The 25,419-nt window shown below is 49.6% G+C and overlaps 2 protein-coding genes across 4 annotated transcripts; one reads left to right on the top strand and one right to left on the bottom strand.

Annotated features, from left to right (window-relative positions):
- The first annotated feature begins 896 nt into the window (after positions 1–896).
- Positions 897–11,506, top strand: NUDC (nuclear distribution C, dynein complex regulator). The gene is made up of 9 exons (XM_067311695.1): positions 897–1,046; positions 2,587–2,664; positions 5,522–5,725; positions 6,191–6,274; positions 6,636–6,749; positions 7,221–7,415; positions 8,027–8,110; positions 8,431–8,549; positions 10,361–11,506. Exons 1-9 carry the CDS (start codon positions 951–953, stop codon positions 10,410–10,412), a joined length of 1,026 nt encoding a protein of 341 aa, XP_067167796.1. The 5' UTR covers positions 897–950; the 3' UTR covers positions 10,413–11,506.
- A 6,300-nt stretch (positions 11,507–17,806) lies between these two features.
- Positions 17,807–24,207, bottom strand: KDF1 (keratinocyte differentiation factor 1). Of its 3 annotated transcripts, none has more exons than XR_010886446.1 (4): positions 20,841–22,127; positions 19,851–19,925; positions 18,141–19,154; positions 17,807–17,931 (listed from the first exon to the last, which is right to left on the bottom strand). XR_010886446.1 is itself a non-coding variant. In XM_067311478.1 (4 exons), the coding sequence occupies exons 2-4, from the start codon at positions 21,934–21,936 to the stop codon at positions 19,072–19,074; spliced, it is 1,254 nt and encodes a 417-aa protein (XP_067167579.1). In that variant the 5' UTR covers positions 21,937–21,954; positions 24,012–24,207; the 3' UTR covers positions 17,807–19,071. The 3 variants fall into 3 exon arrangements, 2 of the variants coding, with proteins under 2 accessions (XP_067167579.1, XP_067167580.1); XM_067311478.1 differs by adding an exon at positions 24,012–24,207 and having other exon boundaries at positions 17,807–19,154; positions 20,841–21,954; XM_067311479.1 differs by lacking the exons at positions 17,807–17,931; positions 18,141–19,154 and having other exon boundaries at positions 19,861–20,403.
- Positions 24,208–25,419: the final 1,212 nt, after the last annotated feature.

Here is a 25,419-nt window from a genome sequence, read left to right as displayed (position 1 = left end):
TCAAGGGGTCCAGTGACAAAGGGAGGATTTTCTATAGCAGGAAGAAACCAGTGAGTCAGAAGACCTCACCCTCCCTCGGGTTAAGACACCTCATCCCAAAGAAAGGCTGGCTACAAGACTTGTAGTAAAACGGAAGGGGAATCCTATGTAGGAAGCTGGGGGAAGAGATGCAAGTGCAAGAGAAAGTGGATCCTTTGGCCCGTGCCGATAAGCAGATCACTGAGGGGGGCTGCAAAGGCCTTAGGCAGCCACGGCTTCTTTGCATCTCAACAGCAGCGCTCCACAAAGCCGCTCTGCGCCACAGCGCTCTTCACCATCTCAACACATCACCTTAAACTTGTTGAATTTTAGGCCTCCGTCCCCCCGGTCTGGCCTTGGAAGCGCCAGAATGGTTCATTGCGGCTCTGGCTGAATTAATGCCAGAACGGAATTAAGTCGTGGCAGGACTCAGCCCGCACTCGGGCGCATTACCAGGGGATTGAGACCAAAACCAGGAGGGCAGAACAAGGCTGGGTTTAGACAGGAGCCACCTCAGGGCAAGGAGGCAGAGGGGTCCCAGCAGCCCTGACCCTCGGCTGTGCCCCCTGCCCTTTGACCTCGGGGAAGCAGTCCCTCTCCTGTGACCCCCCCCCTCCGCAAGGGCGCCATGGCCCTCTGCCCTTTGACCCCTGACCCGCCCCTCCCCGGGGGCACGCGGCCCCGCCGAGCTTTCTGGAAAGGCCCAGACCGGCCGTCGCTATAGCAACCAAGCCCCGCGCCACCGGTCCCGCCTCCCTGCGGCGGATTGGGCACCGCAACGGCCAATCCGCGAAGAGAGCGGGGCGGCCGGGAGCTCAGGATTGGCGGGTGGGTCGCGCGCGTGCGCGCACCGCCTTCCGCTCGCGCCGCTTCCGGTTCCGGGCGCCGGCGTGAGGGGGCTCAGGCGGCTGTTGGCGGCGGCGGCGGTCACCATGGGGCTCAGCGCGGAGGAGGCGGCGGAGCAGGAGGACCGCTTCGACGGCATGCTCCTGGCCATGGCCCAGCAGCACCAGGGCGGCGTGCGCGAGGTAGCGCCGCCGGGCCAGAGCCAGGGCCAGGGCCCAGGCCGGGGCGGCGGGAGCTTTTACGTGTTCCCGGGGGGGCGGAGCGAGTGGGGGAGGGGGCGGGCCCCGGGGGAGGGGGCGGAGGCGGCCCGGCCTCCCGGGGCGTGGGTCTCCGTGAGCCCCGGGCCCTCCCCGGTGGGCACGTGTGTCCTCCCACCCCGTAATTTGGGGTTCCGGCTCTCGGCGCTCCGTCCGGGAAAGGCCGTAGCGGCTCTGGGCTCCGCCAGCCCCTGGGGGATCCGTAGCCTAGGAGGCGCGGGGGGGGGGGGGCGCTAATTAGCGCCGTGCTAATGAGGGCCCGAGGGGCTCCAGTCATGCACCTCAGCTTCCTGTCGCCTCCCGCGACTGTCTCATCCCCCCCGAACCCCTGAGCAGCTGGAGCTTCCCACGAGTGGGGCATTCGCTGTCGTTAATACCGTGGGCTTGCTGAAGGCTCTAGACATGTGCAGAAAGGCAGATCCCTGTCCCTATTGCAACGAAACTAGACACTGCATGGGGAGGATCAAGCCGATTTGTCACATTTTCTCAGCACGACTGCCTGAGAGCTGCCCCGTGAGACCTGATGTGTGTTGGCTGCAATCATAAAATAAGCAGAAGTATGCCTAGGCACGAATGCAGTTCCCCTCCTCACTGTAGGTGCACTACTGTTACTCTCTGCACTCGCATTTTCTGATGTGACTCTTGCTGGAGACTGCTCAGAGGGTCTAGGTGATGACATGCAGAAGAACTAGATTACTACAGTGCTGGGGAATATCACCCACCCATATGTGGTCTGGGGAGATAATAACAGTTCTTCATACTGTGGTGAAGCTACTGACAAAGACGTTATTCCTGGAAAAGAAGAAAGACATACCATATCCACTGAGACTATGCATTTCTTGCAGGTGTATTCTGGCATGCCAGTTCATAACTACTGATTCATCAACGATACCTGACAGGCAGTTCTGTCTTGTCGCATGTCTTGCAGTGCACAGACCACTGTCCATTGCTTCTAGGCTGTTAGTGGGTAGCAAACACGTTAGTTTTTTGTAAAAGCAAACAATGCACAGAGCTGGGGAAGGTGGGTTTACAAGCTCTAAGAGTTTAGGCAACCAAAGAAGTGAATTTATGGTATATGTGTGTATATATATACATGCATGTGTATTATTAAAAAATATCTGAAGTTCCAGCATCAGATGGGTCTACGTAACAGCTTGGGATTTCAAAGTTGATGCATCTCCAGGGGAAGATGACCTGAGAATGAACTTACCCTTTCTTCATGTAAAACACAAATGCCTCTTCTGAAAATTGGGAATCCATAAGCTAGATCTCCACAAAAGTCCTTAGTTGTTTTGCTGGGAAACAGTCATGGGTTTGATTTTAATATCCTAACACAGACATAGATAGGAAGTACAAAGAAGAATAAAGACTGCTGAGGAGACAGGAGATGGCTGGGAGTGATCTGGTCTCACTGTTCTTTTTTTTTTCTCTTTACACCCCCTCCCCCCAACGCTTCCTCAACCAGCTTGTGAACACATTCTTTAGTTTCCTGAGGCGTAAAACTGATTTCTTCACCGGCGGAGAAGATGGAGTAGCAGAAAAGGTAAAAAAAACCCAAAAAACAAAAAAACCCACAAGCTTTTGTATTTTCTAACTTACATACTAACCATGTCTGTTGCATGCTAAGACTTCCCTTCCTGAACAACTCAGAGCATTCCTTCCAATGCACCTGGGGATTAGTAGTCTGTGATGCTGATGAAATACATCCCTGAAACAAGGTAATAATAAGCTGCCCCTATCTGAGGTGAGGCATGATTGCCTGTTCGAATGATACCAATGGTGCAGGTTTTTGCCACGCTCTGGCCAAAGGCCTGTTTGAAAAGCAAATCTGCCAGACGCTCTGACTTAACGGTGACAGACACTGCAGTATTGATAACCCCGGGTAACCTTGTTTGTTCATCTCAGAAAAATTACAAAGTCCACATCCCTGCACATGCGGCTGCCCCTTTGTCTCGGTGCTGCAGTATTTGTACGGACTGAACATGCCAGGGAGCAAGCCCGAGGGTCGAGGCTGCCTTTTTGGCCTTAGAGAACTGAATATCTCTGATATCTAGTGGGTATTCCTGACCCAACTCGAGGGCTGTAAAACTAACTAGTTTCACTGTAGTGAAATAAGGACCAGAGCATTCAAACATCAATTAGCCAGATTTTCTGAAGTTTTCTTGCTTGTGCTTACCAGCGTAACAACAGTTCCCCTTTCTTTCAGATTGTTGACTCCTTTGACGCTGTTGTATAGGTGCTGGCTGTTTACTGTATGCCCCTCACCTGCCCTCCTGGCTTTCAAACTGCGGGTGATTACAGCAGGTCTTACAAGGAAGCTGATATTAATTGGGGGGTCTGATACTTTTAGATCCTATAGTCAGCTTGGTTTGTGGTGTAGGATTGAGGAAAAATGCTGGAATACATGCCTTTGGTAAGAACTTTCTGGATTACTGGAACTTTCCAGACAGCAAAGCAGGAACTGCTGCCATGTTGAATGTTAGCAAAGATGATTGCTGATGCTGTGTATAACATACTCTGTCTAGTCTGTAAAATGGAAAAACTAAAGCAGTGAAGGCATGGGAAGGTGGATGGTTTCAAAGTAAGAATGGGATGAAGCCTATTGCTATTTTCCTTAGACTAGTGAGCAAATCTTCCAAATTTCCTGGGGACTGTATACTCCTAGGGAATGAAAACCTAAGTAGCATTATGTTTTAGTAGAATTTCAGAGATTAGCACTGACAGATGCTGTTGGGGGTCCTGACTACTGTTGTGGGAAATAACATTGCAAATCCATGTCTTATTGTGCTATCTGTAAAAGAAAAGTGTTAGTGTCCTTGGGTGGTGTCTGTTAAAATGCTCTGTGGTCCTCTGAAAAGGTGCTGAATACAAAGAGTCTCTTAACTTGCCTCTGACACCATAGTAACCACAACAAAAAATGAAGAAGTTATTCTCCCCTGTCCTGCTTGTCCTTTGGTATCAAAGAGATACAAAAAGGAGAGGGTGGGAAAGGCATAATCCTTTATGTGGTGCCATTTCAGAAGCCTTCCTGGTGTAGAATGAGGGGGTGATGTGACATGTTGAGGGAAATGCAGTGTGTGCACACTGACACACTCGGGCAAGTTGAATAGCTTTGCTCGCTGTGGATTGTCCTGCAGTTCGGAACAGAGGCTGGGAGATGCATGTCTTGATTTCTGTATCCTAGGAGACGCTGGACTCAAGTTGTGTAAATAAATCTTGCTTTTCTTTTTAAAAGCAAAGCAGAAATAATTGGTGGTTGGTTACAAAACTACATGAGGCCTGGCTGCTCTGAACTACTTTGGAAAAGTGCTGATTCCTCACCAAAGTTCCTGGGATACATATAAGCCAGTGCCTGAAACCCTTGTCTGAAAATTCGCTCCACTTTGATTTCTGTCTATATTGTCTCGTGGAGCAGAACTTAGATCTTATACGTGCTGCTTTGCACAGTTCTGATGGCATTATCGACCACAGGGTAATTGCTCTGGCTTCCTGCCTGCGTACTCAGCTTTCCCTCTGAGCAGTGCAGCCGTTTGCATCAGAGACCTGGAGATTTTGCTTTTTATAGTCACAACAAGATGAGATGTTGGAGATATCTTTAGAGTCAAGATTTATGTAGGAACTGGCTCCCAAATAGTACAATGAGTTTTTCAAATGTTTCTCCTGTAAGTCATGACAGTGGTGTTAAAGTAATGCCTAGCTATTTCTGCTCCCTGCCATTTGCTGTTGCAGTAGTAGCAACATTTCAAGGACCTTTATATCTCTTTAGGGCAAAGGTCTTGTCCTCGTTTTATTTTGTAATCTAAATATTAATTTGAGAAGAATCTCCCTCCCATGCCTGGGAAAAGCCCAGATGTGGAAAAGGTCTGTTATACTTCATCTGGAGAACATGCTACTGCAGTAGCATACCAAACTTGGATGCCTTCCCTCTGGAGAGCTCAGAGTGCTTTGAAACGAGTTTTTGAAGCCTTGCAACTCTCAGAGAGAGATTAAGAAATACATCACCTTAAACCAGAAGTGGGTACAGAAACTAGGGTCCAATGTCTCCTTGCCCCCAGCTTTCCTAGACATGCTGGGTTGCTGTCAAATGGCTAAATTAGACAACTGCTGGTCCTGCTGGGATTGCACAAAGTACAGAACAAATGGAGAATCTTTATTTTTTTGTTGTTCATGGAAATATGCTCCCTGTATGAAGACCTACTAGGTAGGGTTACATTTAAATATTTTGACCCCCCCCCCCCAGCTTTTCAATCAAAATTGGGTGAAAATGAAGGGAAAAGTCACGACAGACTATGACTAACAAATGTGCTCATGCTTCTCAGTAAATAGTAGGGAGTTGACGGTTCATTTAGGTTTGAAAACATGATTTTTAAAACCCTTTGTTACGTGTTCCTGTTTTTCAGCTGATCACAGATACCTTCAACCATCACAACAAGCTAGCTCAGAAGGAGCGGAAGGAAAAAAAGGCTCGCCAAGAGGCAGAACGGCGTGAAAAGGCAGAGAGAGCTGCTAAACTTGCTAAGGAAACAAAGCAGGAAGCTAACGAGCCAAGGATTAAGGAGCTTACGGATGAGGAAGCAGAAAGGCTGCAGCTAGAAATCGATCAGGTGAGAGCAACATTTGGTGCGTGCGTGTGCCATCTGGGTCTGGGCTGTCTTCTCAGTTGGCCTGTGCGCAGGTTGGGTAGCAGTGAGTGGTGTAAATGGCTCAGACTTGTTCTTCTGCAGCGTCCAGGCCAGCAGGCTGGAGCAGTCAGTGCGTTTCTAATCTGACTTAGGCCTAACTATTGCATTTTTGTATGGGTTCTCCCATAAGTCACTTTGCCCTCCTGCCCTCAGCAAGCGATCTCATTATAGCAATGCCCTCTGCTATGGTGATCAAAGTGTGTGAGGACCAAGGGAGTTCTCCCTTGGCAGTAGGGCTTTCCTGTAACACTGGGTTCGGTCAGTCTTGGGTGTAGTTCTGTGTCCTGTTTCTGTAGTTTCAGCTGAAGAGGCTGAGGCCACCTAGCGTCAGATCAGTAACACAGAGTGCTGACGCTATTTGAGCATGTTCATTCTCTTTTTAAACAGAAAAAAGAGGCACAAGGAGAGATAAACAGTGTCTCAGTGAAATCCTCGGAGGATGAAAGTGAGTCTTCAGAGTCCAACAAACAGGTAAAGCTCATCTAAGGACTTTATTTTAGCTGAGAGAAACGTTTCAGGACAGCTGTGAGAACTCTTGTGAGCCTGAGGGAATGTCCTGTCTGCCTGTCTTTGAAAATATGCACTGAAGATGATCTTGCCTTCTGTGCTGTGCCCTTGTCATAACACACCTCATTTCCAAAGGCTTCAACACTTTTTTTTTCTTTTGTAATCATGTTTTAACAGAGATCTTTTCATTTTGGACTAAGTTTGTGAATATCAAATACATGCAGCTGACTTGAGAATCTCATAAAAATCTAGAACTGTTGTTACAAGTGAAGGATATATGCAGTTTTGAAAAGTCTCTTTCTTTACATTTCAATTGGTTGTTTAGGAAACAGATGATGAGGAGGAAGATGAGAAGGATAAAGGAAAACTTAAGCCCAATTCTGGCAATGGAGCTGACCTTCCAAATTACAGATGGACACAGACCCTTTCAGAACTGGACGTAAGTGTTGCCTTAGATCCAGGATCTGAGGAATTCTAGCTGTGAAGTACAAGCAGGTGCTGGTAAGAACAATGGAGCTGATGCTCCGTAACAAGCTCTATATCTCAGTTGCCCATGTAAGGTTGTTAGCAGTAGTTACCAGCAGCATTTCAACTGCTGGGAGAGAGCTTGGTAACTGAATGGAATTCCCAGAAGCTTTAGCTAACTTTGCCTAAACACTAGTCATGTTTAAATGAGACATTAAAATCTGCTTACCTTTTTATGGTCCCTTTGAGGAACATTGGCTGTCCTGTTGCCAAGCTTATGCTTATATCTTTTTACCTCCTGCATATGCATTACTCAGAGAAAAGTTATTTTGTGCTCTGTCTCACGCTCATGAAGCCAAGGCAGTAAGTCTTAGAACAGCGGCGCAAGAGGGTAAGGAGTGACTTCACTGCTTTGCTCCTCAAATCTGATCTCTCTCTGGTCCAGCTGGCCATCCCTTTCAAGGTGAGCTTCCGGTTGAAGGGGAAGGATGTGATGGTGGACATCCAGAGACGACGTCTCAAAGTTGGCCTGAAGGGCCATTCGCCTGTCATTGATGGAGAGCTTTTCAATGAAGTGAAGGTGGAGGAGAGCTCCTGGCTGATAGAGGATGGCAAAACAGTCACTGTGCACCTGGAAAAGGTATAACAGAATGAATCAGGGAGGATTCAGGCTTGTCTGCCACTTCTGTAGGGAAATAAGGATCTGACAAAACCCTTTAAAGCAATGAGCTTTGTAAGCTGAAATGGAAGAACTGTGTTAGTCCTTGGTACAATGTCAGTGATGCTGTTGGGAGCAGGGTGTTGCAGTGTGTTTGCCTGTGTTTTCAGCCTAACTTCATGCTAATCCAGGATACCTGATGGCTTGCTCAGTAGTTCAGGAAAAGCTGGAGGGCAATCAGTCATTTTAAAGTTGCTCCTTATTGAAATAATGCCATGTTTTGATGTTAGTAATGGTAAAATCCAGGGACAGACCTTATTTCTGCTAGTGTTCTTCGAAGGCCTTTCCAGGTGATCTGTTTGTAATCCTGTTTATGCCATGCCAAACAGAGGTTCTCAGATCTGCTGGTTGTAGGAATTCAGGCTACCTAAAGTGGTTAGGAATGAAAGAACATATCTATTTTCAGTTTGTCCTGACAGTTAAAGAGCTGACAAACAAGGTTTAATTCCAACATCTTTTCACTGTGACTGAAGCAAAATTCCTAGAGCAAGCCAAGAGAAAGTAAAATATTTTTTGCTTCTTCATCCCTTCAGATCAACAAGATGGAATGGTGGAACAAACTAGTCTCCACAGACCCAGAAATCAACACCAAGAAAATTAATCCAGAGAACTCAAAGGTAAGGATTCCCTCTGATTTACTGAATAGAACTTTCTCGTAAATGTGCTCAACCCAGCTTACATTCTGCTTTTAGTTCTTTGTTCTACCAGCATAAAAAAAATAGTGGGAGTACTGCTGCATATGATCTATCATATAATGTAAATGCCCCCAAAGCTTCAAATGAGTGCAGCTGAGTCTACAGATTAGTGTCTATATGTGTATGTCTGGAGCCTGTGTGTGGCATAGTGTAACCTCGGTGTATGCAGGTTCTCTGCAAGCAGAGCGTGTGTATGGATTGAGCCAGGTCATTCCAATTTTGATAAAAGTCCTTGGTTTCAGTTGTCAGACCTGGATAGCGAGACTCGCAGTATGGTGGAGAAAATGATGTATGATCAGCGACAGAAATCCATGGGCCTCCCCACGTCTGATGAACAGAAGAAGCAAGACATTTTGAAAAAGTGCGTAAACCTAATTAATTTGTGGGTACTTGCTCTCCCAAACCCCTCTGCCCTTCTTCCTTCACACAAATATGTGAAATGCAACTGAACAGGAAACAGGTTTGGCCTTGAGTCCTACCTGTCTTTGTGTCTACAGTTACATAGTTATTGAATTATTGGCCAACCACTACTGTCTATAAAAGCCAGTGGGGGTAGAAAGCATAATGGGAAATTCTGGGAACAGCCTACCTTCAGCATTCTCTTAATCTGCTGATTTCAAGTCCAGAAAGCATGTTTGAGGCTGGAGGTACCATCTGGACTGAACTTTAACATGGTCTTGATTGTCTTCTAATCTCCCTCTGCTTAGTAGCCCAGATTATCTCCCCTCCCCACACACCTGCCATCAGACAGCTGTCTCCAAGCCAATAGCATTTTTATGTTTTTATTGCCCTGTTTGGCATAAATGCACCTTGGCAGGGAAATTACTCAATGGAGCTCCCAAGGTCATGAGGGAAGGGGTGGGGGTAACTCTGGGTCAGGCAGCTTCCCCAGTAAGTGCAAACCTACATCTTATCTCAGGGTTGGAAGTAGGATTAGTGTAGCAGGCTTGTCTCCTGCTCCTGTCTCCTCTTTTCCTTGATTTACCAGCACTGGCAGAAGCTTTGCTTTGATTGACACGCAGTGTCTTGGGCTGAGTTCAGGGTAGGGCGAGACAGTGTTTTAGAGCAATGACCACACTTACTCGGTGTCTTTCTGTTGAGTTAGCAGAATGGGAGGTGGTCCTTGCCTCCTGGGAAGTGCACGTACAGGAGAGCTCATTGGCAAGGTCACTCGTTCAGTACTCTCTAAGTTTGGTGTCTGTGTTGGCTAGTAGAAAACGGATACAAACTTTAGACTTTGTTCAGGCCAAAGTGGACTCCCAGCAACTTCCGTTTGAATCCTGATCTCTGCCAGTGAAGCCCTCCTGGCTGCTAAACAAGGACGCTATTCTCGCAGTGCATATTTCCATGGAAATGGAAAGTGGAATGCCATGGTGGCATTTCAGGGGAAACCATGCCATGTGTGCACCCCCCCCCAGGATTAGGTGTTGTATCCCTTGATGAACTGCAGGGCAGAGGAGGAAGGCAGGGGCTTCTGCATGCACAAATCACTCGCAAGCGCAGTGTGTTGTTCTCAGAACTTTCTGATGTGGCAACCAGAGTTCAAATAGTCATATCTGCTGGGATTGCGGTTCATTTGAAATCAGGTTGTATCTAATCCTAAATCAGGGAATCTGATTTCTCTGGTCACTTCCTTCATTAGTTTTCACTATCACAGCTTTGGAGACATTCCCCATGTCTCCAGTAAGTTTAAGGTAACATGTTTAAGCTTAAGTCATAATCTCCTCTGCCCTGCAATCAGTGTCGTAGCTGCTACGTGTCTGTCCGACAGGTAGCAGTTAAAGGGTGTGCATCTGATAATTAATAATTCACGTGCCTGCACTTGCTGGCCTTGATGTCTGGTAGGACTGCTGATACCACTGACATGGGGAAAAAGCATTTGTAGTAGGGGGAATCTGTTCCGAGGAGCTCAGCAAAACAGTCCCTGCTGTGGAGGGTGGGAAGGGAAGCAAAGCCCAGCTCGATAGCGCAGGAACTAAGGATGCATTACCTCTATCTCCCCTGGGAGAAGGCAGCCTCGCATCTGGAAAGCAGAACGTGAGAAGGCTGTAGGGACTGACTTGAATGGGGTTGAGGGGGGCGCCAAGCTCAAGCACTGTGTGTCTCTAAACAGAGCTGTTTTGTGGCTACTGCTGGCTCATACCCAAGCTCCTGTTTTTGTTTTCTTTGCAGGTTCATGGAACAGCATCCAGAAATGGACTTTTCAAAGGCTAAATTCAACTGAGCCCTCCCCTTCTCCCCCCTCTTTCAGTCAGCCCATTGAATGGGGCAGGATTTGTATTGCAGGATATGTAGGGATCCCTTACCTTGGGCAAGTAAACACTTCCAGCATCCCCACCTGAGCTTGCTGTGGAGGCAGCTTTGTGAAGTTGTCCTCTGTTGTCCTGTGTTGAGCAGAATGCAAGGCCACAGAATTGGCCTGCAGCAGCGCATCAGTTGGAGCCATCTGTAACACTTCCCGTACGGCAGTTAGGGGAGAAGGAGGGGCTACAGCAGCAAAAAAAGGGTGTTAGGTCTACAAGAGCCAGACTTAAGAGGTTTTGGGACATATCCTTAATATATTGCTTAGCTTAATTTCCTGAGTCTTCAGAGCTGTTAATCCACTCTTAACCATTTTGGTTCTGGCAGGAGGTACTCTTGGGTTTTACTCCCTTCCCCCTTGACTTTCCTGCTCTCCTGTGAAAACAGATCCTGCTTATTTTGTAAAGGGTACTTAGCCCATCACTCTGCTTCTGCCTCCTTGGGCCTTGGAAAGGAAACATGCTAGTAAGAACCAGCTATTGCAGTAGAGAAAGAAAGACACTGCTCCTGCTCTGAACCAGTCTGCTTCATGTAGCAGAGGGCATCATACTACTTTCCAGAAACTGAATGGGGAAATGTAAAACTGGTTCCCCTGTTCTCATGTGTAATGGATTCAAGGTTAAATCACATTCAAACAGAGGGTTTAGCAGCTGAACTGCACTCAGGTGCCTTCCTCCTTTGCTGCTGCTGTACTTTCCAAAGTGGAACAGATTAAACTCTGCAGGGCTCTTGGCAGCGTCTGCCATCATGGCTGGAGAGGTTGACCTGCTGCCCTATGGAAAGGGAGGGCTGGAAAGCCTGTGGTCAAGGACAGGGTGTGGGGGAAAGGGGGGTCTTTAAGGGGTGCTGTTCTTGCTGGGAGTGTGTCTCCTGCCTCTTTTCCAAGAGCCTCTCTCCCTGCTGACCACTGACAGGCATCACTGCGTTCTCAGAGCTCCTGCTGATGAGTGGCATTACTCTGCATGTTCGTATCTTTGTTAAAACTGCAGTGCAACATAAAGAAAAAAGTGGCATATTTCCAGGTAGAGCGTGTGATTTCTCCTGCAGAAGAGATCCAAGCGGCCTGCGCAGGCTTGGATGTGACCTGGAAGGGGATAATGGCAGTGCCTAGGGAGCCTGCCTGGCAGGGGCTGGGGCTGCACGCTACAGCTGCTGGTAAAGACCTCTTGGGCTGCCTGCTGTGACTGAATGCTCCCCAGCTAAGGAGGGGCAGCTAGAGCTGAGTGTCTCTTGCTCAGAAGTGCTGACTAATTTCAGACCCGGCTCACACACTTTGTCTGTGATGACCAAGGTCCGTCACTCCAGGCTCCGCTCTCTGCTTAGCAGCGTGTGACTCCACTGAGGAAGCCACCTTGCTTTATGACAAGCTAATAAGGAAAAGATTCTGTATCCGATGGGTCCTGAAAGCCTGGGCTCCCATCAGTCCTTCGCAGGCTACCCCAAAATCCTGTTGCTGTGCTTAGTTCTCACCTCTGCCCCCCTGCCCCCCCCCCCCCCAAGATATTTCCATCTCCTACCAGAGGGAGTGGGCATAAACAGCTGAAAAACCTCCTTGGGCAAAGTCCATCCTGGCAGTGCACCTCACTTGTTTGTTTTTATTTTTGAGTTGTAGGACACTCTTTGCATTTAGTCTCCCCGTTTTACAGGCTCTCTGGGTCAAAAAGCAGCAGCCACCCAGTTGAGCAGTGGCCTTGGGGGTGTGCATGGCCCCAGGTCTGGGCAGCTGCCGTTGGGCTGCTGTGCTTTGCAGCTCGCTGCCTGGGGGCGGGTTGTAGCAGGGGTCTGAGAGGAGCTCTGCTCTGGTTCTTCCCGCCTGCTAATCTTACGGTTGATCTTACAGGTGTGCATTTGCCCTTCTGTGCTTTGGCACTGATAAAACAGTAGAGGGTCTCACGTTACTGTAAAAAAGCCAGATTGTGTGTTGGCTGCTTCCGCGCTTAGGCCTGGAGTGAGTATACCTGCTCAAGTCTGCTCTTACCCACCGGGGCGCGTGAGCAGGAGTGGGGTGCCCAAGCTGTTCTGGGGATGGGGCAAGCCTTTCCCCCTCCTCAGCTGCGCGCTGGAGAGGGGAGGCCACGGCGTGCAGCTCCAGTGCTCCCTGGAGTTGGTGGAACAGCAGGAGAGACGGGGTTGGGCTCTGCACCTGCAGCGGGATCTGCATCCAGCCGCCAGCCCCTCCTAAGGAGCAAGCACAGACAGGCACCAGGGCAGCAAACAGGGACGGGTCGTAAACCTGCACAGTTTATGGCACCACCCAAAGCCCAAACTGTAGCTTTGTTACTTCCCGCTTACCACCTCACCCCGTCTAACCAACGCTGGGAACCCTGAGTCCGGCCTGATCAAGCAAAAGCTCAGGCCAAATCTAAAGGCAGATCACCAGTGGCTGCCTGGATCTGGGATCCGGTGACGCAGGCCCCAGCCAGGGCCGTTTGCAATGGCAGAAGGCATGGGATTAGCCGCTTGAATCCCAACTCACTGTTACACAGAGCGATGCTGCCTGTTGGAAACGCAGAGCTGCCTTGAGTTTTGATGAGGTGACTCCCAAACCGAAATCTCTACAGCTGTTCTTGCCCCCTGCCCTGCAGGATCTTGGCACGTGTGAGCATACAGCAGCGGTTGGTGTAACTGTGACTTTGAAATTCCCAAGTTTTCCAGTTCAGGCTGGCTTGAGTCTGCGTTCTTGTTGGCTTCACTTGCAGGGGGCTGTGGGTGATGGGCCCTGGACTGCACGTTGGGTAGCAGCAGCTGAGCAGGCTAAGAGAGGACAGAGAAAAGGCAGTGGCAGGAACCCTAGAGGAAGCTGGGGGGGATTTTTGCAGGGGAGAAGGAGTCTTTCAAACAAGTAAAGAAAAAAACCCAACCAACCAACCCCTCCTGGGAGAACTGGGCCATGATTTCAGCTCTCACCTGTAAGCCAGGTGAATGTCCTGGGCTGTGTTTGTGAACTGCAGTTGACCTGAGCACTACCCTGGACTTCAACCCTTCCAGCCAGCGGAACAGAAGGTGTTTCTCCTGCCGGCCTTGTCCTGTGCAAACTACCCAGCTGCCATTGACTTTCTCTGGGCCGAGCTGAACCAAACCCACCCTTTTGCTTCCAAAAGGCAGCTTCCTCCTGGAACAAACTACACAAGGGTAGCACAGTTCTGGTCCCAGCTGCTGCAAAAGTGACTTACAAATTGCAAATACCCTCACTCAGCATGACCACAATCTGTGGCCTTCTTCTCTGTGGTTAAGGCAGGGAAACTCTGGATACCACAAGGGACATCGGGAGCCAAGTCTTACAAAAGCCTCCGTGTCTCGATTCCTAGCAAATGCCCCCCTGCCCAAGCCCTGACAGCCAGAGCAGGGCTCTGAACTAGGGTGCTATGAGATGAAGGTCCCTTCGCCTTTCCGCATCTGTTTCAAATTACCTGGAGAAGCTGTTCCAGTGCTGCCACCCTCCGGAGCAGAGGCTGCCAGCACACCCCAGAGGTCTTCGCCGCCGCCTGGGTGCAGCAGGTCTCACCTAAAGCACAGTCAGTGCGAGGGAGCCGTGGGTGCTGGCTCCAGAGATCACCCCCAAGCAAGGCAACTCCGTACCGCAGCGAGCAGCCAGGCTGGGGAAGGGGGCACAGTTAGTGCCACTTCCCCCACGGCTCGGAGCTGCAACAGGAGGGTTAGAGCTGAGGGAGAGGCCCCGGGCTCCCCAAGCGCTGCTGGGGTCCCCGCGGTGCCACGGGGCCTTGCGGAGGTGGCCCTTGAAAGGGGCATTCGCACCTCTCCTAAGAAAACTCAACTCCCCCTTCTCAGGGCTTTCAAAAACAAAGCCTCAAAGGCAAGCAGGGTCTGCAGAGGGCTTCCCCATGCTTCAAAGCTTCCCCTGATCTAACACCAGACTTTGGCTTAGCTTTTATTAATAAATACTGCAGCTCAGATCATTTGGGAAATGGCCTAGGCTGCAGGACTGCTTTGAGAAAAGCACTGAAATAGCAAAAGCCCAAAGAAGGAAACAGAGGTACCTGATGTTTAACATTACTGCTTACTTTGAAGAGAAGCCATAGCTCCTCTGCTACTGCTGCAAGCTTCTAACGACCAGGCTGTAAAAGAATTTAGGGTAAATCCATCTGTTTTCTAACTTCTAAGCCACACTAAAATAAATCATTCAGCAGTTCAAGGTTTGGATAGGGCAGATGACTTTCTTTAACATTCAAAACATATGGTATGCATCTTTTCCTATCAATCAATCAGAGTTACTGATCTTTCTAAACCCCCAAACTAAGAAACCAGTGACAGTCAAGCGAATCAGACCATACAGTGTGTTGGATCCTACCAAAGGCACCCGATCGGGCCTCACTGTACTAAAGAGCACCACTTTTACAGCATGGCAAGGACATGTGCATGCTATGACTCTGGAGACTTCTGGCAAAACCAAGCCCAAAACAAATCAAAGTCTTCAGGGAAACGAAGGTGCTGAGTCAGGCTCCCAAAAGGAAGTGCGTGCGCAAAACGAGCCGCTCACCCTCTCCCGAAGCTGCACTCAGCTGGCTGAAGGGCTCTCATATTTGTAAGATCTCTGCCTTGGCAACCCAGTCTCTCTGTAGATCACTCAACAGCCCACTCGACACAAAAGCTCAGAGCAAAACCCACCACAGTAACAGCCAAGACAGCTTGATTGACAGCAAACATGACTTTCAGCAGACAAAAAAACCCTGTGGAGGTGTGAGTGAGGAAAACTGTGATAGATGCAGCAAAGTAACCCTTAAGAGCAAGAACGAGAGTTACTGAACGTGAAACTCAAAGCAGAGAGAGATCAACTGCGAGATCACAGTTCTAAATACAAAGTTTTCAAACATTTACAGAAATTGCAACAATCTTACAGCAGCATAAGCTACACATTGAGCCGAGGTAGTTTTAAACAAGCCAGCTAGTGAGAAAACAGTGCTTTGGGGCAGGGAATGAGCTCTCGCGCTGTGTATGCGCAGAACCCGGCAGGCAGAGCCGCACTGAACAGTGGTCGGATCCAAGGCTTTAGAAACAGCCTTCTCCTGAGTATTAAATGGGCCCAAAGAAAATAGAAGTGATGATGTATATTATTAACAGCCACTCTGGGCCATTCGAACTGTTTGAATTAGCGGTGAGGGAAGACTAATCTCTTCCAGGAAGAGCTCTGGTGAAATTCAGATAGCAACTGGGCAGGCACCAAGCGGAAAAGCGTGGCTCAGACTTGCAGGAGGAACTAGCAAGGCAGCTTAGGAGCAGGTGGGGACAGTGAAGATGGCTCTGTTTACCAACAGACTGGTCCTAGGGCTCTGGTTGCAAAATATCCTCTCCGGCAGACCCTTTCCAGCCGAGAGCAGGCAGCGCTTGCTTACCTGTTCAAGGGTTTCAGTTCCTTCCGGGAAACGCGTCTCCTCTGTGACTGCAGCAGAGGCTGCCCGCTGGCGAAGGGCAGTCAGTCAGCTTGAACTGCAGCCTTCGTTCAGGGAAACTGGGGCAGAAGAGGCAGAGGACCACACACGGGAAGAGCCCAACTTCCGCCAGTCTGCAGAGACTAGGCAAGAATCATGCTCTCTAATGGACCTCGCTTTACAAAGGAAAAAGAGGGGTTTGGCGCCAACGCTTCACACCGTGCACCCTGTTCTCTTGCAGGGGCAATGGTCACTCCGACAGCACCCATGTCCTTGCCGGGGAAAACGCAAGCTGAAACTATCTCCCTGCCTTTCTCCATCAGGGAGGGCAAGGGAAGGTCAGCTGCAGGGAATGGAGCTTTGCAGATTATCTGCTGAGGTTTTTTTTAAACCTGAATTAGAAAGTGCAAAACTGGTCCTTCAAGTCAGAGGGTCAGGCAAGCATGAGACTAACCCAGCCTCCTTCCTCATCCCCACCAAGCAGATCCTGCCCCTCTGTTAAGAACAGCGGCTGCTCCAGGGTGATTACAAGGAACACAAGTGCATTGGGTTGCATTTTCTAGCGAGACGCGTATACGCCACAGGGAACTAGTTGGAAACTCTTCCCCCCAGGTTCTGTTTTTCTGGCCTTCAGTTCCAGCATCACCCCTCAGGGAAGGTCCACACTTCCCTGCATGCAAACAGGCACCTCCCCAGAGGCTCCTTGATTTGCAGCCAGCTTCTCCGTGCCCCAGACAGGCAGCTTTGCCAAACAGACAGGAAGATTTTCATCCACGTGCTGCTGTCTGCTGCTGGAAAGGCAGAGATCAGTCTCCCCCGCACACCCTCCCCTCCTGGCCTGGACTCCCTCGGCAGAGGGATGCTCTCACAGATCTGCTCCAGGCAGGAATGTAAAGACACACAGCACAGGTAAGGAGCACATCTTTCGCTTTATAAAAAAGACCGAATCAGATGTTAAGGAGTGCAAAAGAATCCCATAAGACACCACAGGTGCACCAGCTTCCAGGACCAGCAGGCTGACAGTCTTCCACTTGGTGAATTTTTGATTTCTTTTTTTTTTTTTTTTTGCAAGCTTAATCCACACACATTCACTCTTAGTACACAGACTATACAAAAAGCAATGTGCTATTTCACCTGTAATGGCTATTGGCAGCTCTCTGCAAAGTCCCTCCTCTCCCCTTGTCTCCAAAGCTCCACTGCACAGACTGCATAGCTGCGTGTCAGTGTGACCCACGCTGATGCCTCAGTGCACAGGTTTAAGTAAACTTGTCCAAATATGGATTTACAAATACATTCAGAAGCAGGAAGTCAAACGGGACCATCAGTAAATGTAGCATTTGGAAGGAGGTCACCAAATACAGCCAGTCTGGGAATCCCAGGCTGGCCTCGCTTTGGGTCTCTTCCTCGCATAAACATGGCTTTTCCACAAATCAACAGCTTTAAACACAAAGCAGGGAGAGGAGGAACCCAAATCAAAGCCGCAGTCACCCCTTCATTTTCAGTATCTCTCTCAGTCACTGTCTCAAGGTGTGGTCTTGGTGATGTCCATGATTTATAAAAGCATGCTCTGAAATGTGAGCAGTTTGCAAAACCAGAGACTAACAAAAACTGTAGGGTTCAAAGTGCTTTGGCCAGTTAAATAAGCTTGACTGCTTACGCGAGGAATTAAATCCGTTTCCCCCCTACCCAACCTTTTGAAGAGTAAACACAGGCTATGAACTAAAGGCACATTTCAGTTCAATTGAGGCATATTTCAATTTCATTAAGGCATAAAAATAGGGTCTACACCAAAGCACGGGACCTATTTTGGCTTCCCTCTCCCCCAAAACACTGGGTGCGTTTATTCCATTGCTGGTGAATTCAGCTACCCATTTTCTGTTCATGTACAAGGGCACCTGAATGTATAAACAAGTTCCATGGCTTCACATGTTTACTTTCTGATAAACAAGCAAGTGGCAACACCAGTAAGGTAGGGCTTCCTCCTGCTGCAGCCCTCAAGGTCGTCTGGCTTCGAGCCTTCAGGATAGCAATAACACATCTCGTGCTTGTTACTGGCTGTTAAAGGAGAGCAAAGGGAAGAAGGCATTGAGTTCCCACAGGGGAAAGGCAGGAGCGAGCAGTTCGTCGCAGACGCTTTGGAGACGCTTTCACAGGGAGGCTTTCCTTTCCGAGCAAACACCTTCTCAGGGAGTTTCTAGCAGAGTGGTCAAACAGCCCAGTTCATAATTACAAAAAAAAAAAAATGAACCAATTATTCCACTCACCTGCCACAACCCAAGCTCAAGGCTCTCCCCAGCAGTCAGTGGGAAATCAAGCACAAGGGGGAAACGCGGAGGGCCTGGCAGAGGAGTGAGAAAGAGCTGACTGGCGTGCAAGCCACAGATCAACACTTGCAATTTTCTAACACCTCGTGCTGGTAGTTCACATCAGATTGGCAGCGACCGCAAAGCTGATCTCCACGGTCTGTTTGGTAACTGGGAGACAAGAGCTGGGTAGCAGTCCAGGCACTTCGTCCCCCCTGGAACTGGCACTGATTGACTATCGTAGGAGACATGCCAAGAGGCCAAAGATTAAATGAACTGCATTAACTGAACCTTCTCCTTCCAAGATAGCAGGAGATGACACCACTAAAGGTCAGCAGGAAGATGGCATATCCAGCTACTGTAAATACCATGGATAGAGGACTTACATTTCTGGGACCACAAAGCCAGCAATTTTAAGTAGCGATCTAGGCGCCTAGAGAGCAGGGTGCTGCTAATACCTTGGCTTTCACCTCAGGGTTGTGACAAACAGAGACACCACATGATTATTCACTCCCCAAGTTAACTTATGCAATGCCAAAAAGCAAAAACTGTACAGCAGATTCTCAAAGCAGGGAAAGAGCTGGGCCACTGAGGTCATTGAAGCTAAATGCCAAAAATGGAAATAAAATCCAGTACTTCCTTGTTCATCTTCTCCTCCCAGGGCAGACAGTCCACCTTCCAAGCTCATTAGATCCACAGTTCATTTCCATGATGTTCGATATTGTCCAAAAAAACCAATGCAACTCAGAGAAGAGGAGAAGAATGGCTTCAACAAAGGATAAGAGCAGACTGGAAAAAAAAAATAGTGGCCTAGCATGCTCTGTACTGAAAGGGTAGAAATCGGATTGCTGCAAGGCCTTGTAGCGCCTGCCTGCTACTTCCGTCCTTTTCCTTAACAATACACCTGAAGCAGAGGTGCCCCAGATGAGTCAGTCTCTGTGTCTTGGAAAGAGGAGTCTCTGCTCGTTGGAGATCCTTGGAGAGGAAAGAGAAGAGAAGGTGACATCAGACAATGTGAACTGTAGCAGCCAAGCGCCTGGATGTTAAGCAAGTAGCTGCCACAAAGGCCTTTGTGTATCATGAGGGAGGAGAAAGCCACACAAAGCCCACAGGCAGGGAACAACCCTGCCTGTATTGTAGCCACCTTCCTGTTTTTATGCAGGAGAAAACTTGTCTTTTAGCCCTGGGCAGCTCTTTGGAGTGGAGCATGAAACACAGTGAGGATCAGAGCTCAGGGGACGGCCATTCAGTCTCTCCTCCTGCTTCCCTTTAGTACGTTTCCCTTCATTCCCAGGATAACCCAGCTGTGACTGAAGCTGGTTGCATCCCAAATATAACCTGCCTTCCCTCAAACTTTGTCAGGGTATCTGGAGACTGAAAGCTCTCAGGCCAAGCACTGTGCACAGAGCGAGCACTCCATACCTCAGTTTCATTCTCCTTCCCAAGGACAAACCCGTGTGGGCAGACCCCAACCTTCTGGGCCCCCTTCATTCCTGAAGCTCAGTAGAGCTATGCACCTTACAATAACCCAAGAGCCAGATGTTGGATCAGCCTTTGCAGATGATGAAAACCGAGCTTCCCATATGGGAAGCCTGGGCATTCCCCTCATTCCTGCTAGATGCCCTCCTCAGCGATGCCTCTGCAGCTAAGACCCACAGACAGGTACGTTACCTGCACTGCTATGCCGCCTCATATTCCTGGCTATCACATCTGCTGGCGTTTCCTCCGATATTTGCACAGCCAAGTCTGGAAAGAAAAGCAAGAAGGCCTGATACAGGAAAGGATGGGCAGCTATGACTCAAGAGTAAAGGTACCTGTCAGGAGATGTATAGGGCTCTCCCTCAGAAGGCACCACCCTTGGGTAATAGGAGAGGTGGTGTGGTATTCTTCAGATTGCTTCCACCATTGTCTTGGTAATCTGAGCTTTATAGCCCTTAAATACAAGGAGGGCACAGCAACCCTACTGCTAAACTGGGAAGGACAAGAGCCAACCAGCTTCCTTTGTTATTCCTGGATATCTCCTTGCCCCCACGGTGAGCTTTTCAAGATCCTTCTACCACAGACTCTCTTGCAAGCTATTCTGGAGGTCAGTAGATTCAGGCTACTCCAGGCATCAAGCACTCACGCTGTGGAAACAGCTCCTCTCTGCACAGATGCATACTGGCTTCTCCTCACGCCAGTGAGCAGGAGAATCTCAGCTCTGAAAGGGCTCCGTCACGATAGTCTAAGGGTGGCATTAGCAAAGAACATTGGTAAAGCATGGGGAAGAGAGCCAGCTTAGTAACTGGACATCCTCTGGCACTAGCCAGCTTGTCTGGTCATACCAGTTAAGCTTGACTCATGGTCTCTCTACCTAGCTTGGAGGTGAGGAGGAGAGCCAGAATTATCACAGAAGCAGCAGAATAAGCCCTTGTATTACTCAGTGCAAGCTTCACTGACAGTAAAGATAGTATCAAGAAAGCCACGATGCAATGACTGATGAGAAGCAGGTCTCCAGTAATAAGCAAGCCATCTCCATTCGCACATCGCAGAAAAATAAGCTCAGCCTGAAGACAGAGATCAGTTTTCAACCCCACTCCATTGCCAACTACAAGCACCCACATCTCTATGGCTTTGATACCTATCATATTGAAGCTGTAACACCAAGGAACCTGCACATACCATCTTGGCTGATGACCATGGACTCCAGCATGGTTTCATTACCGCTGTCCGGTGGGTTGCCTCTGCTGGACTTCTCCTCGTGGCTCTGGCTGGCTGGGATAGAAATATGGGGCCGGACCCTACTTTTCCGGGTGCTGATGCGTATGATGCCTCGGACCAGCCTGCATTCAGCATCCTGCTCATCCAGGTTGTAGTCCTGAGTTATGCTATTGATGAGGTCCGAGATCTTGTTGGTCTTCTCCAGGAAGACCGTGTCTGATGTGCATTTGGCCAGCTCATCAATCTGGTGGACACTGAAGAGCTCCGTGAGTTTCTTGAAGATCAGGACGTCAATCTCCCTGCTGGACATGGAGCCGTTCAGCTCGCTGATGTCCAGGTCGGACTCGTGAAATGAGTAATACTCCTCCGAACTCCGGTGGCTGCTGGGGAGTGGTGGCTTTTCTATGCTATTCCTTAAGGGCTTATCTGGCAGCAGCTCTTTGCAGCATGAATCTGAATCCAGATGGTGACTGGGGCTCCTGTTTTGATAGACAGGAATGCCCTTTAGTTTCACATCTGGGTAACTGAAACTGCTACCCATGCTGGTCTTTTTGATCTGGTTCCCATTCTTCTCAGTGGGAGAGATGTTGGCGGGGCTGTTTGGCAGTCGCCCATTATAATCTCCGTTCTTTCCATCATCAGTGGAGGTCTCAGCAGGCCCTGGATAGGTGATACAGACACTGCAGTCCTGAAAGCAGCCCCCACAGGTCACTATACAACAGAAAACAGCCTTGTATGTGTTCCAGGCCTGAGACAGAGAGGAACAGCATAAGCTCTGGGTTTGGGGAGCCTCTGCTGTACCAGAGATAAAGGTAATTGTTTCTGCCTCTCTCCCGTTAGAGTCTTTGAGGTCAGCTTTGCGACCTTTCCTGTCCCGCATTTGCTGGGCTCTGCTGCGGCTCTGTTTGATTTCAGGCGTAGAGCCACTGAACACCTCCAGACTGACATCGCTTTCCTTGGATGGTCTGCTCCGCAGGGGCACAGCCTCCTGGTAGGACTGGTTCATCCGGTGATGGCTGTTTAGGTTTTGGGGGAGTCCTGTTTTCCGGCCCAGCATGGCTCACCGCTCAGGCACCTGAAGAACAAGGTCTCAAGTCAAACAAAGCATTTGTTGCCAGTCAAACCCTAGCAAGCTGTTGATCGACAGAGGGGGAGAAGGTCCCAACACTCAAATTCAGTGATTCTCAAATTCAACATTTCAATTATTTACAGTAATATTTTGCATTAGGGCTCATGCTGTTCTCATTTGTCACATAGACAGGGACATTTGCCTGCATTTAAGAGTTCTCTGACTACTATAGTTTTGCTGCTTCCTTACAGAAGATGCTTGAATCAGAAGAGATGTTTCAAAAGGGCAACTTTTAAGACATCAAAATCTCTGTAACCTTCAGAAGAGTTTTTCTGAACACAGCTGGAAGAAGAGTCAGGCTCCAGAGCCGTTGTTCCAAAGGCAATAAATGAGCAACACAGCTGTAGGTGGAGCCGGCTGGCTCACAGGCTCTAAAGGGAAAGTATCTTTTTTTAAACAACTTCCCCTGTGTCTTGCATTCTTTGGGATTAAGCTGGGCTCTAACAACACTTATCTATTTCAAAACACATCAGGCCTAAGAGGAGATGACAAGCAATCAATCGTTATGCAAGTTGCCAATTCAGACTCCAGATTATACGATGTTATTCAAATTTAGAGGATTTAGCAATGACAGCGCTACTAACGCTGAAGATTTTGCCAGCCATGCTAAGGCTGTGTTATGTTAAAGAACGATGTCTTCATCTGGATTAAAAGAAAGATACAGTTGAGAAATCAATCTCAAATCACGCCTCACGGGAGCAAAACTTTTACAAGGCCCTAACGCAGAAATCACCTACCAGACTACCTACTCAACCGTTTTTTTCATTGCCGCTATACTAATACAATTACCCGAGGCCTGGACACAGGAGTAAGCTATTTTTACAGGGTACTATTATCACCATGTAGCTGCACAGATCTAACAGAGTCTGGCACATTAAATCTCCCTACTATAAAGACAGCTCAGCACTGGGCAACAGCTAGGGAAGTCAGGTCAAGGCTATCAGACTCTGCTTTTGCTTTCATCCCGGTCAATGATGGGCTCCTAAATTGTCCATAGTTTCTAAGCTTCTTGGCTAACACTGCTTTCACCCCTGAGAGATCCTTTCTAATACCAATTAGGAAAAATCATAAGCAGTGAGAGCCCAGCCGTAGCGTAGTGTTTTTGGACTGTCCCTGCTGCTCTAGTATATACTTTCTACAGGGCACCTCAAATCTGTCCTACCTCGCTAGAGCACTGCCATTTTTCTTAAAGCCTTGCCCCCACAAAGAAGCAGACAGACTGAAAATGCTCCACAGGCGGTTATATCACACCACTGCTCTCCAGGAACATTTCAGCTCCATTAGCTTATAAAATTTATAAGTAGCACATGTCCCAAGAGCTTCCTTTGCACATTCCTGGACGATACGTTAAATATAAAACCCCCAGACGCTCCAATTCCTCTAAGTACTGAGCAGACAGAGCTCTCAGAAAACAGCATCAGCTGAAAGTTTTGATTGCTTTCACATCAGAACAGCAGGTTTTTTCCTCAGCTTTGTCATTTTTTAATGCAGTCAAAAATAAAAATTAAAAACAACCACATTTGAGCCAATCTACGCACAGAACTCCTTCCTAGGATGCTTGCTGTAATACTGAGGTCTCATCAAGAGATCCAACGTATGCATTGCCCATGAACAGTCATTTATATAGCAATTATTATCCTGAAATTTCAAAGCATCTTTGATATAGGGGAGAATATTATCTCTGTTCTACAGAAACAGACTTGCTGGCACAGAGATTAAACAACTTGCCCAACACTGCAGAAAACTCCAGCAGCATCAGGCGTAACATACACCTCCAGCTTCAAACGCTGCGCTCCCCCCCTTCGAATCGCAGCACACGTTTCTCGGACTACCAGATCACGCGTCTGAAAAGTTCTCAGCAAGCGCATACAAAACACAGCTCAGGGATTCAGCAGGTTCGTCCTGGCGCAAGCAAAAGACTAGACCAAAACACACAGCCAGCCGCTTAACACAGCCACACACAGAAACTTGGGCTAAAATTCACAGGCCAAGCTAATACTTACAATATAGTTGGGAGCTTGCTTTGCTCTCACGCAGGCACTTTGTCTGAATCAAGAAGATCCTTCTAAAGAACTTCAGCATCTGTTTCAGAGGAGCGATGTGGAGATTCACGTAGAGTTTGCGCATCTAAGAGTTACCCAGGGTCTAAGATCTTCATTGTTCAGAGGACAGGATTTCCTTTGAAAGATTTTAAAAAGCTAAATTCAGCTGCAAATCTTAATAAAGCCACACTGGTTTGCCAATAACCGTATCAGCACTGTTTTTTAGAAGCTAGGGAAGTCAAAGCATTACATTAAAAAGGGGCCAGAGTACCTAAATTCATGAGGTAAGATTTATGCCTTTCTCACCATTTATAGATACGACTTCTCCAAAACATGCAGAAAGATCACTGGCTTTTACACTTTTCTAGGCAGCCTGGCTGCTGCCGGGAGCCCGAACCTGCTCTGCAATCGCGGCTCGCAGACTCCTAACTGCTCTGCTGACCCCGGGCAGCGACAGGGACCCCGGCCCCGAACGGCACGGACCAAGCCCCTCCGCTGCGCTCCCGCTTCCTCCCTCCTGTCCGTTTAGGAAACGAACGGTCCGGCCAAGGAACTGCCTCTCACCAAAGGCCCCCCCGATTTTAGCCGAAAACCAGGGCTCTGCCGCAGCGCAGAGAAACAAAATTTGGCAAGTTCCCCCTGACCAACGAAGCGGTGCGAGCGGCGACCCACCCGCACAGGGCCCCGCTGCCCCCAGACCCCGGCTGACGGGCCGGTTCTCAGAGAGGCCGAAGCCGGTAGACGCGGGAGGGGGGCGACAGCCCGCGCCCCGCTGACCCCGCCGCGAGGGCCACGAGCGTCCCCGGCACCGGGCTCGCCACCAGTGCTCCCCCCGCGGCTTTTCGGGCCTAGAAAGCCAAAGAGCAGGGGCCGGGCCCAGCCAGCCCCCCCGGCCAACCGGGGAGGGGGCAGAGAAGGCCCCGGGGCAGCGGGAGGGGACGGAGCCGGGGGGGGGGAGGGCAGGGACAGCCGGGGTCTGGGCGGGTCCCGGTCCTCCAGCCCCGGGGGGGGGGGGTGAACCGGGCTCACGGGGGAGCCCCGGGGCACACGGGGGGGGGGAGGGGGGTGTCTCACGGGAGGCGGCCGGTCTCACCGGGGGGGGGGGGGTCCGGTCTCACACAGGCCCCGCCAGCTGCGGGGAAGGGGAAGCGCCCCCCGCCCCGGTCGCGGCCTGGCGCTGCCCCCGGGCCTGGGGGAGGCCGGCCCCGTCGGGGGAAGCCCCGAGCGGCGGCGGGCGCTGCCGGGGGCTCGGGGACACGGAGGCGGCGGCGACGCAGGCCCCCCCCCCCGCCCCGGCGTTACCTGCCGAGCCAGGTGAACGGCGTCCGGCCCCGCCCTCACCTGAGCCAGGTGGGCCCACGTGACCCGG

Source organism: Apteryx mantelli, chromosome 27 (genome assembly GCF_036417845.1).
Source record: "Apteryx mantelli isolate bAptMan1 chromosome 27, bAptMan1.hap1, whole genome shotgun sequence".
Lineage (NCBI taxonomy): Eukaryota > Metazoa > Chordata > Aves > Apterygiformes > Apterygidae > Apteryx > Apteryx mantelli.
Note: the sequence above shows the minus strand (reverse complement) of the source record. Positions and strands in the feature narration are given on the sequence as shown.

Coding starts and splice junctions, on each gene's coding strand:
- KDF1 (XM_067311478.1), bottom strand. CDS start 21,936: ATGCTGGGCCGGAAAACAGGACTCCCCCAAAACCTAAACAGCCATCAC. Junction 19,926..20,840: donor CATGGTCATCAGCCAAGATG/GTATGTGCAGGT, acceptor TTTTCTTTCCAG/ACTTGGCTGTGCAAATATCG. Junction 19,155..19,850: donor GAGGCGGCATAGCAGTGCAG/GTAACGTACCTG, acceptor TTCCTCTCCAAG/GATCTCCAACGAGCAGAGAC.
- NUDC (XM_067311695.1), top strand. CDS start 951: ATGGGGCTCAGCGCGGAGGAGGCGGCGGAGCAGGAGGACCGCTTCGAC. Junction 2,665..5,521: donor AAGATGGAGTAGCAGAAAAG/GTAAAAAAAACC, acceptor CCTGTTTTTCAG/CTGATCACAGATACCTTCAA. Junction 8,550..10,360: donor AAGCAAGACATTTTGAAAAA/GTGCGTAAACCT, acceptor TTTTCTTTGCAG/GTTCATGGAACAGCATCCAG.